The 19,737-nt window shown below is 42.3% G+C and overlaps 1 protein-coding gene across 1 annotated transcript in view; it reads left to right on the top strand.

The window, feature by feature from the left end:
* The window catches only part of ADAMTS12 (ADAM metallopeptidase with thrombospondin type 1 motif 12), an 808,982-nt gene that overhangs the window by 527,394 nt on the left and 261,851 nt on the right, over window positions 1-19,737 (top strand). The window contains exon 9 of the mRNA XM_073620835.1: window positions 2,714-2,858. Within this exon, the coding sequence (XP_073476936.1) occupies window positions 2,714-2,858 (145 nt within the window). The remainder of the gene's footprint in view (window positions 1-2,713; window positions 2,859-19,737) is intronic.

Raw genomic sequence — 19,737 nt, 5'->3', positions numbered from 1 at the left:
TATATATATATATATATATATATATATATATATGTATATATATATATATATATATAGTGTTTGGGGTTCTGAGTAATTTTCTAGCAAACAAATGCCAGAATTGGCTTTGGGTGGCAAGTGGTTAAACCTTTTCGCTGCCACTGGGGTATGCCGTATGTAGGCAGCATTGGCAATTGTGTAAATCTGCCAGCAATGGGTGTCAGATGGAAGTGATTGGGTGCACCCCCAGTATGTTTAACACCTCCCCCCCCCCCCCGTATGTTTCACAGACTTTGCGCTCACATTCTCAACCCTGGACTAGCATCATCCATTCACCAATCTCCCTTTTTACTAAGAACCCTGAACTAATACGTAAAACATAACTTCTGGATCTGGCTGTCACTTTTGTTCTGTGCTCCATTAGCTTCTATAGAGGGCAGGTGAGACATCAGGGGTTTGAAAGACCTCTGATGTCACATTAAGGAGTACCTGTCACCAAAAAAAAAAAAGCATCAGTTAGTATACATAAATTGCACAAAATTAAGGCACATTTTTTTTTCTTTTTGCTCCCCATCCCCACATAAGCACACATACAACTGTAAACACACGTGTCAGAGGCACCTATGCACAAAAAATGTCAATTATGCTACACGTGTTGCATAACGCTGTGAACGCCAGAGTGACAGCAATAATTCAAAGCCCATGTTTTCTAGTTAACTCCAAAGTGATGACCTGTAGGGGCTTTTAAAGCACTGCCTATGGAAAATTTAGGGTACCAAAGTTAAAGTTAAAGTCATAGGCACACACAATTTTAAGACTTGACATGTTGGGTTTCTAATTACTCGGTGCAATCTCATACTTTATATTTAACTAACACATATAAGTAATATATTGGGTGTATGTGCCCTAAAATTAAGTTTAGTGTATTTTTGAAATAAACAGTTGCACAAATATAATTTAATTTTTTTATTCTCCAAGGTGTCTACTTTTAGAAAATATACAATGTTTTGGGTATTTCAATATTCAGGTCTAAAATGATTTTTTTTTTAAACGTGTGCAAAAACCATAAAAAACGTAGTGAAAGGGTTAAGGCAAGTAGTCACCCTATTTACATCCCAACCTTCCATCAGCTAGAACTCCCTATCACTATATTCCAACAGGCCTTTCATGACTTTCATGGCTTGGTAATCTCTGCACTGAATATAGTTGTTACCACGGTCATATATTTGTCAATTTTTGGCAATTTGAATACAACCAGCTTTTGATTCAACCACTTAAGGACTGGAAAGATTTGCCCCCTTAACAACTAGCCCATTTTTAGCGATACAGCACTGCGTCACTTTAACTGACAAGTGTGCGGTCGTATGACGCTGTTCCCAAACAAAATTTATGTGCTTTTTTTCCCCACAAATAGAACTTTCTTTTGGTGGTATTTCATCACCTCTGAGGTTTTTATTTTTTGCGCTATAAACAAAGAGCGACAATTTTGAAAAAAAAAAAGAAAATTTACTTTTTGATATAATAAATATCCAAAAAATTAAAAAAAAACTAATTTATTCAACAGTTTAGGCCGATATAAATTCTTCTACACACTTTTAGTAAAAAAAAATCGCAATAGGCATATATTGATTAGTTTGCACAAAAGTTATCGCGTCTACAAACTATGGGATAGATTTAGGTACTTTTTTGGGACCAGTGACATTATTACATTGATCAGTGCTATAAAAATGCACCGATCAAGGTAAAAATGACACTGGCAGGGAAGGGGTTAACACTAGGGGCGATCAAAGGGTTAACTGTGTTCCCTAGGTGTGTTCTAACTGTAGGGGGGATGAGCTTCCTGGGACATGACAGAGATCACTGTTCCCGGTCACTGGGAACAGTAGATCTCTGTCATGTCTCCTGTCAGAATGGAGATCCGCCTTGTTTACAAAGGCAGATCCCCATTCTGTCTCTGCACTAGGTAACACCGGGTCGCACATCGAATCCGCCCGACCCACAGGCACACTCCCGCAGCTTGCAGCGGGCACGAGAGCGTGCGCGCCCACAACTGCGCCTGCACAAGCCGACGTACAATGACGGCGATTCGTGCAGGAGAGCTGACCTGCCACAGTAAAACTGCGGCGGGTGGTCGTTAACTGGTTAATGACTTCAAGTCAAGTCAACCCACTCGTGGAAAACTATTGGTGGCTACCTTTGAATTTTGGTCATTTTTGCTTTGAAAAGCAGACTGAAAGTGGTTGAAATAGCCACACAACTGGCTGTTGTATGGCCAGGATTATTGTGTTGGGACCCTTTATAAAAGGAACACGATAAAAAGGCTGGGGGTCTTCATAAAGGGCAGGCATGTTAAGAAGTTAAGGGTTCCCAGTAAAGTGGTGTGTGAGGGCACTGTAAAGAAGGTAGGGCTTCTATCCAAGATGTGCATTGGGGCGCATAGGTTTGTAGTTCCATCAATGACCTCATGGTCACTATGGGGGAAATTTACTAAAAGCGGATTGGCTACCATGCACAACTGCACCAGATTCTGAGTGCGTCAGTTTTAGTAAATCGCTATAGGTTTTCCTGGAAAACCTACAGTAAGCCATCAGGGTTTACTTCCTCTTTAAGTTATGTTGGTTTTGCAATTAATGCAACCAATTCCATTCATACAACAAAATATGGTTTTTGCCTTGAATTTTAAAATATCCGCCCTTGCTCCCATCTTTTATTACCTTTTATTTCTGTTCTGCAGTCGAGGTTGGGGATCATGTCTGGATGACTTGCCAGCGAAGAAAGACTTCAAACATCCACTGATTGCTCCAGGAGTCTTGTATGATGTCAATCACCAGTGCCAGCTCCAGTATGGACCCAATGCCACATTCTGTGAATTAGTCGAAGTAAGCTTGTGTTTTGGATTCCTATTGCCTATAGCAGTGATATAATTCAACTATTCATTCATGACAGGAAGGAAATGGCTTGTTACTCTAAATAAGAATGTGTTTTGGTAATGTGCCTTGTTGATTCCTGTGACGTGAGAAGTTTCATGATAGGTTCCCTTTAAGGGCTCATTTACACTTGCTTTGTCTTCAACAAGGCTCCGGACACGCTTTGTTAAAGCTCTCTGAAAGCTAGTTAAAGCTCCTGTCACTAAATAAAATGGTTAGCTTACAGTCCTGTTTACACCTGCTTTTGCTTTGCTTTGGCTTCGCTTCAAAAATTATACCCCATGTAGCTTCAGTGGTGCTTCAAAAGGTCTTCAAAGCCCCCAAAGAAGTCTATGGCAAAGCTCGCTTGAAGCTCCACTGAAGCCCCACCGAACCTTTATCGAATTCCCACAAAGCCTCACCGAAGCCCCATAGAAGCTCCATCGAAGCTCCACCGAAGCCTCATCGAAGCCTCATCAAAGCACCAAGCAAAAGCAGGTGTAAACAGGATGGTAAGCTAACCATTTTATTTAGTGACAGGAGCTTTGACTTGGGTTCAGAGAGCTTTAACAAAGCGTGTCCGAAGCCTTGTTTTGAAGCAAGTGTAAACTAGCCCTAAATGTCCAGAATCCATTTTATCCATCACTCTAAAATGTTCTAAAATAAAATGCTACTCCCTTAACTTTATTTTCTTTCTTATTCCCCCTCTTCCTCTAATCCTTGCCTGAACCCACTCCCCACCAGTTGGTGAACACCCATTTCCCCTCACTCTTGACAAACATGGAAAATACAATGGAGAACAGTGATTGTATTTTCACTGATCATACTGTTAATAATGGTATTATTACATAGAAAAAGAACATTAATTACGTAACCCGAATTAGGTCAATGCCCCTATTTCACACCAGGCAAATAAAATGGCGACAGCGATCGTGTGCATATAAGTCTATTGGGATGACCATCAAGATTACTGTCTATTGTTTATCAATCATTATGCTCTGTAACTCTTAAATGCTATTCAGTCAAACCTTGTACCCTTTCATCTGTATGTTCACAAACTGAACAAGATTTAAGGACAACTCCACTTTTGTTGAAATATAGCAAATAAAAAAATGTATATAGCATATCCAATTGCTACACAAGCCATATTGTAATGTAATGTTATTAAACGTTACATTTCCATTTTAAGCTGCTGCTCCTTTTCTGTAAAACTCAATGCAATTTGGCAACCTTGGTTCACAGAAAGTCTCCAAAAATGTTTCCTGCTTGTGTGATTGGCTCACTGATTTTCCCAGAATTAGGTGAGATACTCCCCAAGGGTTAAATACTTCTAAAGGGATGCAGACCCTGCATGTTTTCTCATTAGGGCACTGAGAGTTCACCAGCTGATTATAATGAACCAGACCCCCACATTCAGAATCAGTACCAAAGGACATGTTTAAAGCAAACAGCTTTTTCTTAAGAACAGGAACAGGTAGGAATCTGCAACAACATTTTCTATAATCCTTGGAATGCACCGTACATTGATCACCCAGAGGGGATTGTTTGTTCTTAACAAAAATGTAGTTACTTTTTAACTTTTGCTTGCTTGGGTTATAAACTTAGATTGTTCTCCTTCTTCCAATCTCTAGTACATTTTGTGATAAATCATCATATCACTCTCATTTTTGCTTAAACTTGTATTTTTAAAAAAGATAGTGTATTGGAAACCTGTTTGTACTTTAAACCTATGAATCAGAATACGTTTTGAGATATCATTAGCTGTCACTGTGATTAATGAAGGGGCAAATGTATAGAACATGGAGGAATTGTACCAAGGATGGGGCTTTCCTTTGGGGAGCAGAGATGTTAAAGGAGGTTTACTGAAAATAAATCAATGGTGACACTATGATTAATGAGACAATCAAAAATGTTTTATAGTGTGGAAAATAGACTATAATCCAAAAAGTGTAGAAAATAAGTATATGACCAGAAGACGATGTAAAAAATATATTGCGTTTATAAAAATCATTTTACTTTTTTTCGAATAGTTTAAAGCGTTAGGATACTAAGTGCTGGTATTTGGCAACAGCAGGGGTGACCAGTTCACTGTAGCTGTACTTATGGAAACTGTACTAGACTATGTATGATTAACCACTTACATACCAATGTATGTTTTTCACTGGTGGATTGATGGTCCTTTATTTACCCAGTGCCGTTTATGAACACCGACCCCTATTACTGAAACTTTGGCTAGATGACGTGGCCTGTTAAAAGAAGTGAAAAGATAACAGAGCTCCGAGCAGGATCCTATTATAGTTTAACCAGTTAGGGACCAGTATAACTGCAGCAGGTTGGCTCCCCTGGGCGAATCGCTGTAGCTGTACGTCGGCCGCCTTAACAGCTCTAGAGGGCGTGTGTGCGTGCCCGCAGCGCGACCACGAAGCCGATGCGCATGCCCGGCAGCCGCAATGTTCGCCGGGCACCCACAGTCGCTGCTGTGAGAGACAGAATGGAGATCTGTCAATGTTAACAGACAGATCTCCTTCTGTCAGGAAAGAGGAGACAGATACTGATTATGAACATCGATCGGTCTCCTCCTCCAGGCAGTCCCATCCCTCCCACAGTTAGAAACGCTCCCTAGGACACACATTAAGGGGGCAAATCCTTCCGGTCCTTAAGTGGTTAAAACAATGTTACAGGGGAAAAAATGAAAACTGCTGTGTTAACGCTATTGACATACTCAGGTTGATTTACTAAAACTGGAGAGTGCAAAATCTGACTTCAGCTTGTTCAATTAAACCTTGACAAAAAAAACTGGAAGCTGATTGGTTTTTATGTAGAGGTGCATCAGATTGTGTACTATCCAGTTTTAGTAAATCAAGCCCACTGCATCATTTATGTAATTTTTTTTGTTTCCTATGGTTTCACTATAAAACTGTGGGGTTTTTTTATAGTTGTTATTTGTTTAAAAAAAAAAAAGATCTCCTGGGAAACAAACAGTATTTAAATAAATTTGGTTGGCAAAAAAATTGTTTTATATTCGAATGAACTGATATATTTGGACAGACACTGGGAAAAAGCCTGTCATTAACAGTGCTCAGTAGCTGAAGCTCAGATTACACATACAGATGAATAAGTCAAAGAAAAGACTTACCACCAGTGGCGGCCCATCCATAGGGGGCACAAAGACGTCCCCCCCCAGGCAAAAAAAAAAAGGCCCTTTAAAAAATATATATCTATATATATAGATATATAGATATATATCTATATATCTATATATATAGATATATATCTATATATCTATATATATATATAAAAAAGGTGCTTTAAGTGCACTGTGTTCGGAAGTGTGATGTCTTTGCAATCACGTGATTACAGACAAGACGCTTAATTTTCAGGGTCTTGACCGGCTTTGTGGCGCAATTTATTGCGCCTGAATACTTCCGCCCCGTATTATTACTACAGGTGCTTTGTTTTTGATTGGCACTGCCCTAGGACATGGGTGGTGCTTTCCCGCCGAGTTGCGACATCACTTCCGGTTTCCCTGTGCCAGTGACAAACTGGAAGTGACGTCAGCAGCTCTGTGGAACGCACGGTCTGTGTGGAGCTTTTTTAATCACAAATTGGTGAGACCGCACACAGCCCTCCTCTCTACACTGACACCTCCATCCCAGCCTGGAGCACAGGTAGCTATGGTTGGCAGGCTAGCCTTGCAGGATGTCCCTGGGCTGCTTGACATGAAGAAGAAGGGGGACAGGGTGCTGGACAATCCAGACTCAGGACTTCCCCCAAGTCCTCGTCCCAGCAACTGGCTCCTCAGCCCAGCAACAGCAGACAGGTCCTCTGATCAGGAGGTGTCCGGGCAGACAGTGAAGATGGTGAGTACAGTCCTGTCTATGTACTACAGGTCATTGAGCTGTTGAGCCTGTATAGATATAACCTTATGGACTCTAGGGGGCACAAGGTGTACAAAGGCACACTGTGTTCCAGCAATGTGATGTTTATTGATGATGTGATCATTGGTGATCAGTAATGGGATGATGATCAGTGATGCGATGTGATGATATTCAATAATGTGAACAGTAATTATCATTATTCTGGGGCTGTATACTCTGTTGTGATTCTAGACTGTATACTCTGCTGTGATTCTGGACTGTATACTCTTCTATGATTCTGGGCTGTATACTCTGCTGTGAGACTGGGCTGTATACTCTGCTGTGATTCTGGACTGTATACTCTGCTGTGATTCTGGGCTGTATACTCTGTTGTGAGTCTGGACTGTATACTTTGCTGTAATTCTGGGCTGTATACTCCACTGTGAGTCTGGACTGTATACTCTGTCCTGTGATTCTGGAGCTGTATACTCTGCTGTGATTCTGGACTGTAAGCTCTGCTGTGAGTCTGGGCTGTATACTCTGCTGTGATTCTGGGCTGTATACTCTGCTGTGATTCTGGGCTGTATACTCTGCTGTGAGTCTGGACTGTATACTCTGCTGTGAGTCTGGACTGTATACTCTGCTGTGAGTCTGGGCTGTATACTCTGCTGTGAGTCTGGGCTGTATACTCTGCTGTGAGTCTGGGCTGTATACTCTGCTGTGAGTCTGGACTGTATACTTTGCTGTAATTCTGGGCTGTATACTCCACTGTGAGTCTGGACTGTATACTCTGTCCTGTGATTCTGGAGCTGTATACTCTGCTGTGATTCTGGACTGTATGCTCTGCTGTGAGTCTGGGCTGTATACTCTGCTGTGATTCTGGGCTGTATACTCTGCTGTGAGTCTGGACTGTATACTCTGCTGTGAGTCTGGGCTATATACTCTGCTGTGAGTCTGGGCTGTATGCTCTGCTGAGTCTGGGCTGTATGCTCTGCTGTGACTCTGGGCTGTATACTCTGCTGTGAGTCTGGACTGTATACTTTGCTGTAATTCTGGGCTGTATACTCCGCTGTGAGTCTGGGCTGTATACTCTGTCCTGTGATTCTGGAGCTGTATACTCTGTTCTGTGATTCTGGAGCTGTATACTCTGCTGTGATTCTGGGCTGTATACTCTGCTGTGAGTCTGGACTGTATACTCTGCTGTGATTCTGGGCTGTATTCTCTGCTGTGATTCTGGGCTGTATACTCTGCTGTGAGTCTGGGCTGTATACTCTGCTGTGAGTCTGGGCTGTATACTCTGCTGTGAGTCTGGGCTGTATACTCTGCTGTGAGTCTGGGCTGTATACTCTGCTGTGATTCTGGGCTGTATACTCTGCTGTTAATCTGTGTTGTATACTCTGCTGTGAGTCTGGGCTGTATACACTGCTGTGGGTCTGGGCTGTATACTCTGCTGTGAGTCTGGGCTGTATACTCTGCTGTGATTCTGGACTGTATACTCTGCTGTGAGTGTGGGCTGTATACTCTGCTGTGAGTCTGGGCTGTATACTCTGCTGTGAGTCTGGACTGTATACTCTGCTGTGATTCTGGGCTGTATTCTCTGCTGTGATTCTGGGCTGTATACTCTGCTGTGATTCTGGGCTGTATACTCTGCTGTGAGTCTGGGCTGTATACTCTGCTGTGAGTCTGGGCTGTATACTCTGCTGTGATTCTGGGCTGTATACTCTGCTGTTAATCTGTGTTGTATACTCTGCTGTGAGTCTGGGCTGTATACACTGCTGTGGGTCTGGGCTGTATACTCTGCTGTGAGTCTGGGCTGTATACTCTGCTGTGATTCTGGACTGTATACTCTGCTGTGAGTGTGGGCTGTATACTCTGCTGTGAGTCTGGGCTGTATACTCTGCTGTGATTCTGGGCTGTATACTCTGCTGTTAATCTGTGTTGTATACTCTGCTGTGAGTCTAGGCAGTATACTCTGCTGTGGGTCTGGGCTGTATACTCTGCTGTGAGTCTGGGCTGTATACTCTGCTGTGATTCTGGGCTGTATACTTTGCTATTATTCTGGGTTGTATACTCTGCTGTGGTCCTGGGGCTGTATACTCTACTGTGAGTCTGGACTGTATACTCTGCTGTGAGTCTGGGCTGTATACTCTGTCCTGTGATGCTGGGGCTGTATACTCTGTCCTGTGATGCTGGGCTGTATACTCTGTCCTGTGATGCTGGGCTGTATACTCCTGACACTATGGGTGGAAGCAAGTGGAATACAGGAGACGGAGTGGGTGGATGCTATAAGGGGTGTGGCTTATAAGTGGGAGGGGTCAAAAAGGAGGGGTGGGTCTGGTGCCCCCCCATCCTAAAACTTCACCAGCCGCCACTGCTTACCACCACTACCACCTCTACGTGGGTATACCGGATAGATAATAAAGACAAATAAGGGTTGAATTACTAAAACTGGGGTGTGCAAAATCCAGTGCAGCTGTGCATGGTAGCCAATCAGCTTCACACTTCAGCTTGTTCAGTAAAGCTTTGACAATAAAACCAGGAATCTGACTGGTTTCTATGCAGAGCTGGACCAGATTTTCCACTCTCCAATGTTAGTAAATCAACCCCATAGATTTTTTATAGTTTATTGACTTTATTATTGAGCACATACTTTAAAAATCCCAAAAAGTATCCTTTGGTTGTTGGTTTATGTTTTGAGTGTGTACAACACTGTACAGGCTTTCTATTAGAGAGAGACATCCTGAAAGGAAACAGCTAGGAGTTCACCCGAAAACCCTGACATTATTATTAAATGTATTCAAAGTTTACTTTACTAAAACAAAGGTTTTCTAAATCAAACATTAATTGCTTGCCAACCGTATACAGCACATATACCGTGGCAAGGTGGCTCCCCTGTGCAAAATCACGTACCTGTATGTGATCTTGTACTTCTGGGTCTGGGGCACGCACACGCGCCGCTGGCGACCCGCTCCCGCTGTGAGTGAACACAGCAGGAGCTAATCAGCGGATCCATCGGACTCAAAGTCCGCCGGGACCCGCCGATCGTTCGGAAGAGAAGCAGAACGGCGGTCTGTCTATGTAAACAAGGCAGATCCCTGTTCTGTCAGTAGGTAAGGTAGTGATTATATGTTTCTGCTAAGCAAGAACACAGATCTCTGCCTTCCCACAGTACAAGCACTCCCTAGGAACACATTTAACTCTTTGATCGCCCCTTTCCTACCAGTATTATTAGTACAGTGACAGTGCATATTTTTAGCACTGATCATGTAATAGTGTCACTGGTCCCCAAAAAAGTGTCACTCAGTGTCCGATTTTACCGCCGCAATATTGCAGTCCCGCTATAAGCTGCTGATCGCCGCCATTACTAGTAGAAAAAATAAATAAATAAAAATTATAGAAATATATTCCATAGTTTGAAGACGCTATAACTTTTGCGCAAACCAATCAATATACGCTTTTTGGGATTTGTTTTAACAAAAATATGAAGCAAAATACCTATTGGGCTAAATTTATGAAGAAATTTTATTTTTTTTTTATTTTTTATTGGATGTGTTTTATAGCAGAATGTAAAAAATATTGTTTATTTTTCAAAATTGTTGACATTTTTTGTTTATAGCGCAAAAATTAAAAATTCTATTTGTGGGGGAAAAAAAAGCACATAAATTTTATTTGGGTACAGCGTCGCACGACCGTGCAATTGTCAGTTAAATTAACGCAGTGCCGTATCGCAAAAAAATGCCTGGTCAGAAAGGGGGTAAACCTTTCGGAGGTCAAGTGGTTACATTTAAAAAATTCTACAAGCTCTAAAAAAAAAATAGATAAAATTGACCAAAAACCATGATGGTTTTCTTTGAAGAAAATCGGATTTATCTGTAGCAGGCATAGTGGTGTTGAAAGCTTATTTAAGTATGTATTATAATGGAAATATTTGCTCCTGGAAACATATCAGAGTTTACGTTTGTTATCTCATTTTATGAAATGTAATTAAGGCTACCACGAGAATAAGCCTTCTAAAAAGGTTTGTTTATTCCTCAGGCTGCACTAATATGCATTTTACATTGCTAGTACCAGATTGTTTAATCAGATTAGTGGTTTTCTATAGTTATTACAGCAGCAATTACACACGGGGAACCCGATGTTGCTTAATCGCAGTAATGGAAAAGTACACATCTCTAGATATCACCAGGTAATAAGTAACCCGTGTAATATTACTGCTAAAGTGTGTCTATGTAGTGAAAAAAGGGTTCCTGAACCAAATCTGACAGTGTGGTCTTTTTAGAACACAATATAATTGCAAGATACTGTTTTGTCTTTTTTTTTTTTTTTTTTAGTTTTTTAATTTTTTACTATATAATATTTATTTAATGAAATTTGTCACAATTAAGGTCCTTTCACACTGGTGCAGTATGTGCGTTGGTGCAGTAGGGTACCATTCTTTTTTTAAGGGCACTCCATCGCACCTGTATTGCAGTGTACATTGTGTACAGTGTACCTGTGTTGCATGGTAAAAATATTGCAGGTCACTGTGCATTTTGGTGCATTGCTAGCCTATTTAAATGCATGGGCTACCTAAACTCAAACCATGGCATAACATATGTAAACTGGTGTGTGTTGTAACATTTGGGTTAATTTGCTAAAACTGGAGAGTACAAAATCTAGTGCAGCTCTGCAAAGAAGCCGACCAGCTTGCATTTTTTTTTTTGGCAAGGCTTTAAAGACAAGTATGGGAATTGTTTCTTTTTCAAAATCATACTTACTGGGGTGGATGCAGCATTGGTCCAATGCTGCATCTGTCAAGCGCCAGGCCTATCACTGAGAACCGAGCGATCAAACACCATTGATCACTTGTTTCTCATAGCTCCCTGAGCAGAGAGCTAGTGACTGGCAGTCAGCTGTGGAGGGGTGGGAGCGGCTGGCTCAAGTTCTCAGTGGCTTGCCGAGAGGCTGAGCCAGGTGCCGGTCCAGGAATGTGGGCAGATCCCAACCATATGGTTGTGATCTTTCCCGAGCCAGAACCAGCTCTGTGATGTCAGTCGGGCCCGCTGTCTGCTGAAATTGGGTCACAGGAGTGCAGAACAAACTGCACTCCTGTGATCCATGGGAGAAGTACAGCCAAACGCGCTTTGTCTGTACTTCTCCTTTAACTGAACAAGCTAACATTAAAAGCTAATTGGTTACCATGCACAGCTGCACCAGATATTGCACTTTCAAGTTTTAGTTAATCAACCCCATTATATACTATATAACATTTATGAAAGGAAACAGTGAGCAACGGCTGCAGGGGACAGGAGGGAGAACAGACAAATGCATGTGTCGCAGATCCTGTAATTCTCCCCTGCAGCCGCCTTTCAGTAACACAGGGGATCATGTGACCAGACCAGAATGGGCTAAAAAGGCATGTATGCACATTTTCTTTTCAGAGGTTAGGCAGCATAGGAAGGGGGAGAGAACATTTTCATACATGGTTAGTATTAGGCAGGAATTCCACTGTAATAACTATCTGTGTGTGTTACTTAATATGTGTTATATACTATATATATATATATATATATATATATATATATATATATATATATATATATATATATATATATATATATATATATATATATATATATGTATATATATATATATATATATATATATATATGTATGTATATATATATATATATATATATATATATATATATATATACTATATACTATATATATACTATATATACTATAATGTCTTGTTCATACTGGCCTGTGTGTTTACATATGTTATGCTGTGGTTTGAGTTAGTGTTAAAGTAGAACTATGGGAAAAAATTTTCTTTTTCATTTTGGATAGAGTAAGAGAGGTTTATAACCCCTGTCAGATTTTTTTCGCCATCTGTGTCCCATTGCGGAGATTTTCCTTCACTTTATGTTCCATAGCCAAACAGGAAGTGAGAGGAAATCCATGAAAGTTAAAGGAATTTCTTGGGGACACCTAGGTCACCACAACTAGTGACCCCATGGGAAGATTTCCCCTCTATTACTTGTCTGGGGACAACGCAAAATTTGAGATTTTTTTTTACTTTCACTTTACATGATAATGGCAAACAGGACAAATTGAGTGGGTGAAGCTCCTTAATGGGGCACAGACAGAAATAAAAACCTGACAGGTGTTCTAATCCCTCTCCACTCTACCAAAAACTTTAAAAAAAAGTTTTTCCTTTAGTTATACTTTAAGAATTCCACTTTAAGGTGTTTTTGAGTCAGGAGGAAGGAGCAACTCTTGATGTAGGGTTCATAAAAAGCAAACATGTAAATATGTTCATTGAGCAGATGCATTTCAGAGGAATGGACTCCCCTTCTTGAGCGCTGTTAGTGCATATATATATGTGGGGTGGTTCCCAGAGGGATTTCTAAATTGCAAACTCCAGATTGACAGAGTGCACCTCGTGATAATGCTGGTGATGCAAATTCATTCTGGAGTTCAAAATTTAGGAATCGCACTGGGAACCACCCCCAAGTCTCACTGAAATGGCCACATGGTCATACAAGAGAGGTATGCCCAAGCACACAAGTGGGTTCACCACCACCATGCACCGTTCGGCTCAACCCACTGGAAGTGATTCCTTCCTTACTGGCATGGATCTACCTACAATAGTGACCAGTCCAGTCAGTCCTTTGAGGTCTCTGGTCCAAACCAGATACTTTAAGGTGTATGTATAGCCAAAATGTTTCTTTTCAGTTTTGGATTGAGGAGGTTACAACAAATGTCAGTTTATTTTTTGCTGACAGTGTCCTGTTGTAGAGGTTTCCCTTTATTTACTGTCCTGGAGAACCAACAAGAAGTGAGAGGAAATACTGTACCTTCAAGAAATACAAATAAGGACCCTTACCTTGCCAACATCCAAATTGAATATAGAAAAAATAAATCCTCTCTTGGACAGTTGTCACAAGAACAAGTGTCCTCATTTGAAGACTTGCTTTCAGAACAAGAGGCGAGGGTAACTATAAGATTTTGATTTTTCTGGCACTCTTCATCACTCTTGGTAACGATGGTCATCAGGACAAATAGAATTAAATCTATGTAGCAGGGACACCAACAGCAATAAAAACTTGACAAGGGAAACTAAAATGCTTTGACTATACATACACTTTAATGTCAAATACTTCTTCATAATAGTTGGTACAGAACTCATAAAGAGCTTTGTATATACAAGTATTCAGCAGATTATGCATGAAGGGAGAGGGATAAAGAACAGACATGTGCAAATCCAAGGTTAATAGGGCTTCAGTATTTAAATGGCTTGTGTGATAAAGAGGAGACAAGGTGGCTTCTTGAATAGGAGATCAACATGTTCCAATTGTTTATGTAAGCCCTTTTTCATGTGTCAACATTCATGTTCGTGTATAAGGGAGATCGCCTCTCCACCCTGCCTCTTGTCAATCATCTGGGACACGTGACCGGTCCCAAATGATTGCGGGGCCAGTTAAAATGCCGGCGCCGCAGAGCGGAGGGGGGGACGAGCAAGGCTTTGTTCCCCCACATCGCTGGACCCTGGGACGGGTAAGTGTCCGATTAAAAGTCAGCAGCTGCAGTATTTGTAGTTGCTGACTTTTAATTTTTTTTTTAAATAGGAACACCGCTTTAATGAGATTCTTTTTGTATTGTAGTTGAACTTGAGAGACCATTCGTTTAATTTATATGTGCGCAGCCCAGCAAACAAAGTCAGCTGGGAATGGGGAAATTAATTCAAATTAATAACTTAAAAAATGAATAAGTATTAACTTGAATTAATGTGTTTTATTTGGATAAGAGCAGTGTGGTAGTCTATGACTCTTGGAAAATGAGCTGATTCTTTTTGCATTTACATTCTTCATTATTATAGAAAATCTATTACCTTTGAAATGGAAAAATATTGCAATAAATACAGTAAGGTATAAAAGTGAAATAAGATGATTCTACATCCCAGATAGCAAGGATAACTTGCCATAAATTTGTGGCAGTGTTGAACTGTAATGCCCCGTACACACGGTCGGACTTTGTTCGGACATTCCGACAACAAAATCCTAGGATTTTTTCCGACGGATGTTGGCTCAAACTTGTTTTGCCTACACACAGTCGCACAAAGTTGTCGGAATTTCCGATCGACAACCACGCGGTCACGTACACCACGTACGACGAGACTAGAAAAGGCCGGTTCAGAACCAAGCGCGGCACCCTTTGGGCTCCTTTTGCTAATCTCGTGTTAGTAAAAGTTTGGTGAGAGACGATTCGCGCTTTTTCAGACTCGTGGCTTTCAGATCGTTTTCTGCCGTTCAGTTTGTGCTTGTGGGTTTGTATCTGCTCTTCAGTGCGTGCAGTCAGTTCGTATTGGAGTTTTCTGTGCGATCTTGTCCGCTCGTTGCTGTTTTTCAGGTCGCTCTTCACAGGCCTTGCTGTTCTTCAGTGCGTTCTGTTACTTCGTTCTGAGCAGCCGACCGTTTTCTAGCCATGTTTCGTATGCGTACTCCTCGTAGAGTTCGTGCTGTGCGGGGGCTTGGTGTTGGGGTCCTGACCTTGACACAAGTCCAGTCCATGAACAGGGTGGGGAGGAGTTCATGGACCAAGAATTGGTTGCTTCAGCGTGACCAGTTCTCTCATATGCCTTTGCTCCGTGATATCCGTGAGAATAATCCTGATGATTTCAGGAACTTTCTCAGGATGACGGACCCCGTATTTCACAGTTTGTTGGCTTCGCTGACCCCTTATATCAGCAGTCAGGATACCTGCATGAGGCAAGCCATCACTCTGGAGCAGAGGTTGGTCGCTACCCTGCGGTATTTGGCCACAGGGAGAAGTCTGCAGGACCTCAAGTTCTCGACAGGCATCTCCCCCCAGGCTCTTCTTTGTGGACATTTACTGCTTGTGTTTGTTTTAGCTGACCCTGACAGAAATGTGTCTGTCACTTTTCACTACAAGTGCACTTGCAACTGCACTGAAACTGCACTTGTAGTGCAAAGAGGATTTGCCCTTAGGAAATAACCCCCATTTTCTCATAAAACAACAATTACATCACCCCAAAAGTGTTGTAGCGTTGAGACAATAATCCACACATTCTTGATGAGCAATCTTTTTAATACCTGCACAATCACATGTGCATTTACCAAATGTAACCGACATGTTTGTTGTATAACAATTTTTGTGGTGTCATTATCCAAAATCAAAATGTGCATTTTATAGAAAACAGGCCTGTGTAAAACCCACAAGAAAGACACAAATCTTGATCTTACAAAGTTCACATTTGGTAGAACTTGAAGGCAATATCAGACATGAGTATTTAGGAACTGTGTTTGATATTGCGTTCAGATGGGGGGAAATCACCCCAGGAAAAGGCAAATTTGGAAGATGCACACAAATTTCCCAATGTCAACATGTGCTAGCTGCCATCACGGGGGATCAAGGGACGTGTTTTGGGGGAGAAAGCCCTTCCTCACAGCTACTTTATTATTGAGGAAGGGGTTGCACCCCCAAAACGCGTCCATTGATCTCCCGTGATGGCAGATAGCACATGTTGACACACTGTGTGCATCCTCCAAATTTGGCTTTGGGAAAAATCACAAAAACATTTCGCACATTGTAGCACAGAAAAGAAGAAAGTGATTTGGAGGGGCTTTAAACTCGCCCCAAAACATCAATGATGTTTTTATATTTTGGAATAACATCATTGATGTTTTGCTTGATGTTTTCCAATTGTAAATTACACCCCATGATCTCCCCGATCAGGATCTGGGCACTTTCGGATGTGAAAGGATCTTCATCCACAACCTCACGATCACCTAAAAAGAGAGGAACCCCAAAATAAATTAGGTCTAAAAAATATGCCGCCATCCATCTCTTATCTGAGCCTGTGGTCGCAGACACTCACCTGTTGTGGTGACTAGTTCCACCACATCTTCTTCCTCCTGCTCATCTTGTGTTGGGGAGATTTCCAGAGGGGGGGGCTCTGGTCTCCTCGGATGAGGGGTGTCCTCCGAGTCTTTTCTCCCCTATGTAAAACAAAGATGGTATACTTAGCACACAGATATTTGATGGCAGAACTATAAAGATGAAACATTGCTTGGAAGTGGGGTACAATTGTCTATTTTAGCCGAGTTCCAAGATGTAGCTTTTTTAGTGTCCTTTGTCAAGCTGCAATACTTTACCTGTTTGGTACAAGCTTCACAGATGTAGCCCCCCCTATAGTATACACTGGAGCACCTGTGTGGCCCCCTAATAAAAATGGCGTTTTTGTGTCCCACACTAGTGCTCCAGCGTCCAGATGTGTAAACAGCTGCTGAGTGTCCTCTCCTTACACAGAATCTAGTTTGCATTTCATTCTAGTAACAAAGCCATCTACACAACCAAATTCTTTGAAGACAAGTATAGGGCCTCAAAATGGTGGCCAAATGCATATGGCCTAAACAATGGTATTTTATCGTCCGAAATAAAAATGTGTGATCCGAACGAATAATGTGCCCATGAACATGAAAGTGGCCATTTTAAACTGTACAACAGTTCCTAAAAGCACATGGAGCAGCACGAACGTAATAAACACAAGAACAATAGGAACACAGCACAACTACTTACTTTTTTGCAGCACTCTCCGGATCTTTCTGTACTGCTCATGTTCTCGTAATTTCAGGTCCGACCACCGCTTCCTGAGCTGATCTTTCGATCGTCGTACCCTGAATTTCCGGTGCAGACTTCTGACCACTTTCGCCATGATCTTGGCCTTTCGGACATTGTGGTTGGGGTAAGGCCCATACTTTCCATCATAGTCGGCCTTCTTCAGGATGTCCACCATCTCCAACATCTCCCCAAAGGACATATTTGAGTCCTTTAATCTCTTTCTGGATCGGGACGTTTCAGGCTCTGGCCTTTCCTCCTCCTCCTCCTCCTCGTTGCTGTAATTAGCACGATCCTGCTGTCTATCCGCCATGTGCTCTTCCTCCACTGCGCCGAACGAAAAGGGGTGGGGAATAGAATAGAAAGAACGTCAGGGGCGGGCGGAGTTATATGCATGCGCAGTGTGTATAAATCGTAACGCGCGCGTCTTACGTACGATCTGTGAGCGGAGGAAGGAGCATCGGAGACGCCGATCGTGCTAACGAAGGTAGGATCTAAACTTGGGCCTATACTGCTTTGAAATGGAAGCCTATATTGTAACAAGATTAGGGGAGTTTGGCCTGACATTAGGGTTTGTCTTGTGTTGTGTCTTGCAGAGAAAATGGATGGGTTCAACGACCACAATTTCCTGCCCCTGTTTATTGACAAGTACAGGGAGCTGCCCTGTCTGTGGCAAGTGAAACACCCCCACTATAACCATAAACAAAAGAGGCAGGCAACGCTGGAGAAACTGCTGGAGTTGGTGAAGCCGGTGGTCCCCACAGCAACCATCCCTTATTTAAAAGCTAAAATTGGTGGCCTGAGGAGCACTTATCTTAGGGAGCGCAAGAAGGTCACAGATTCCCAGAGGTCCGGAGCTGCAGCAGATGACATTTATGTCCCCAGGCTGTGGTACTATGAGAGACTGCGATTTCTGTCAGACCACACTGAAGTCAGGGAATCCCTCTCCACTCTTCCTTCCACTCTTCCTTCCACCCCAGCTGAGGCTTCCGATGTCCAACCTGGGACTTCCAGCCAGGAAGAAGTGGAGGAGCCCAGCTGGAGTCAGGTATAGCATTCTTCTACAGATTTCTGGGCAATAAATAAATGATATTTACTAGATGTTATTATTGATCATTAATTGCTGATTAAAAAAAGTGTTTTACATATCAATAGACAGTAGTGGGCACCCAAAATTGGGACAAGAATGCAAAATGCTGGGCTCAGAAGGATAGTCTGTTATATTTGTTAACATTGAATTTGCAGCAGTCAGGAGGTGAAAATTGTGTGTGATTGATGAAAACAATACTAAAACTATGTCCCGTTTTCATACACAGGAAGACCTCAGCCAGGAGGAGGCTGTGGAATGTGGCAGTCAGGAGGAGGCGGGGATTATTAGTGTCAGCCAGGAGGAGGCGGGGATTAGTGTCAGCCAGGAGGAGGCGGGGCTAAGTGTCAGCCAAGAGAAGCCTGGGACAAGTCGCAGCCTGACTGAGTCTCAGGTTCCTCCCCTCCGCCTGCCACATAAACGAGCCAGGAAGGCCACTCCCAGTCCTGTGCAGGATTCAGCGTACAGGCTGATCCAGGAGGCTTCGGCGTCCCCCAGAGCCTTCCCCAGTCCTGAAGAGGCCTTTGCCTGCATGGCTGCCACCAAATTGCTGGGCATGGAGGAGGGCCAACGCAAGATCTCTGAGGACCTGATTTATAAAGTCCTTCGTAAGGGGGAGAGTGGGGAACTGACACACAAGACGGATGTCATTGAGTTCGAAGATCCTCCTCCTGCTGCCACAACTCCACCACCACAGCCACAGCGTGGAAGGAGGCATGGAAGGAAGACCAAAGAGTGATGACCCTGGGTTCAGTCTGGTCTGACAGAAGATGCAGTCTCTCGTATGATCACAGCCTGGGGACACAGATGTCATCTGCTGCTTTCCGGATCTCTGGGACTTCTGGACCAGACTGCCCTCCCTTATGATATGGACTCCTCAGGCCACCAATTTTGCTTTTAAATAATTGATGTCTGCCCTGGGGGTCCAAGGCTTCGCCCACTTCTGCAGTTTCTCCAGCGTTGCCTCCCTCTTTGTTTATAGTTGTGACCCCTTAATAAAATATTTTTAGGTAAATTCTACTCTCCTGTGTGTGTTTTCATCCAAAAAGGACAGTTTGTTGGTGACGATTCAGGTACATTTCTAAAAACATAAAATGTGAAATTAACAAGGGACAACAACACCAAACAATCTCCTACAGATTAAATAGAACAACATATCAATGGTGTTGTGGGAACTTGTCACAAAAAACACACAAACATTTTCGGGAGTACAAATCAAAATCACCAAAAAAAAACAATTAAAAAAGAGAAACACAAAAAAAGATTCTACATTAAAGTCAAAAAA

Source organism: Aquarana catesbeiana, linkage group LG01, assembly GCF_042186555.1.
Source record: "Aquarana catesbeiana isolate 2022-GZ linkage group LG01, ASM4218655v1, whole genome shotgun sequence".
Taxonomy (NCBI): domain Eukaryota; kingdom Metazoa; phylum Chordata; class Amphibia; order Anura; family Ranidae; genus Aquarana; species Aquarana catesbeiana.
Note: the sequence above shows the minus strand (reverse complement) of the source record. Positions and strands in the feature narration are given on the sequence as shown.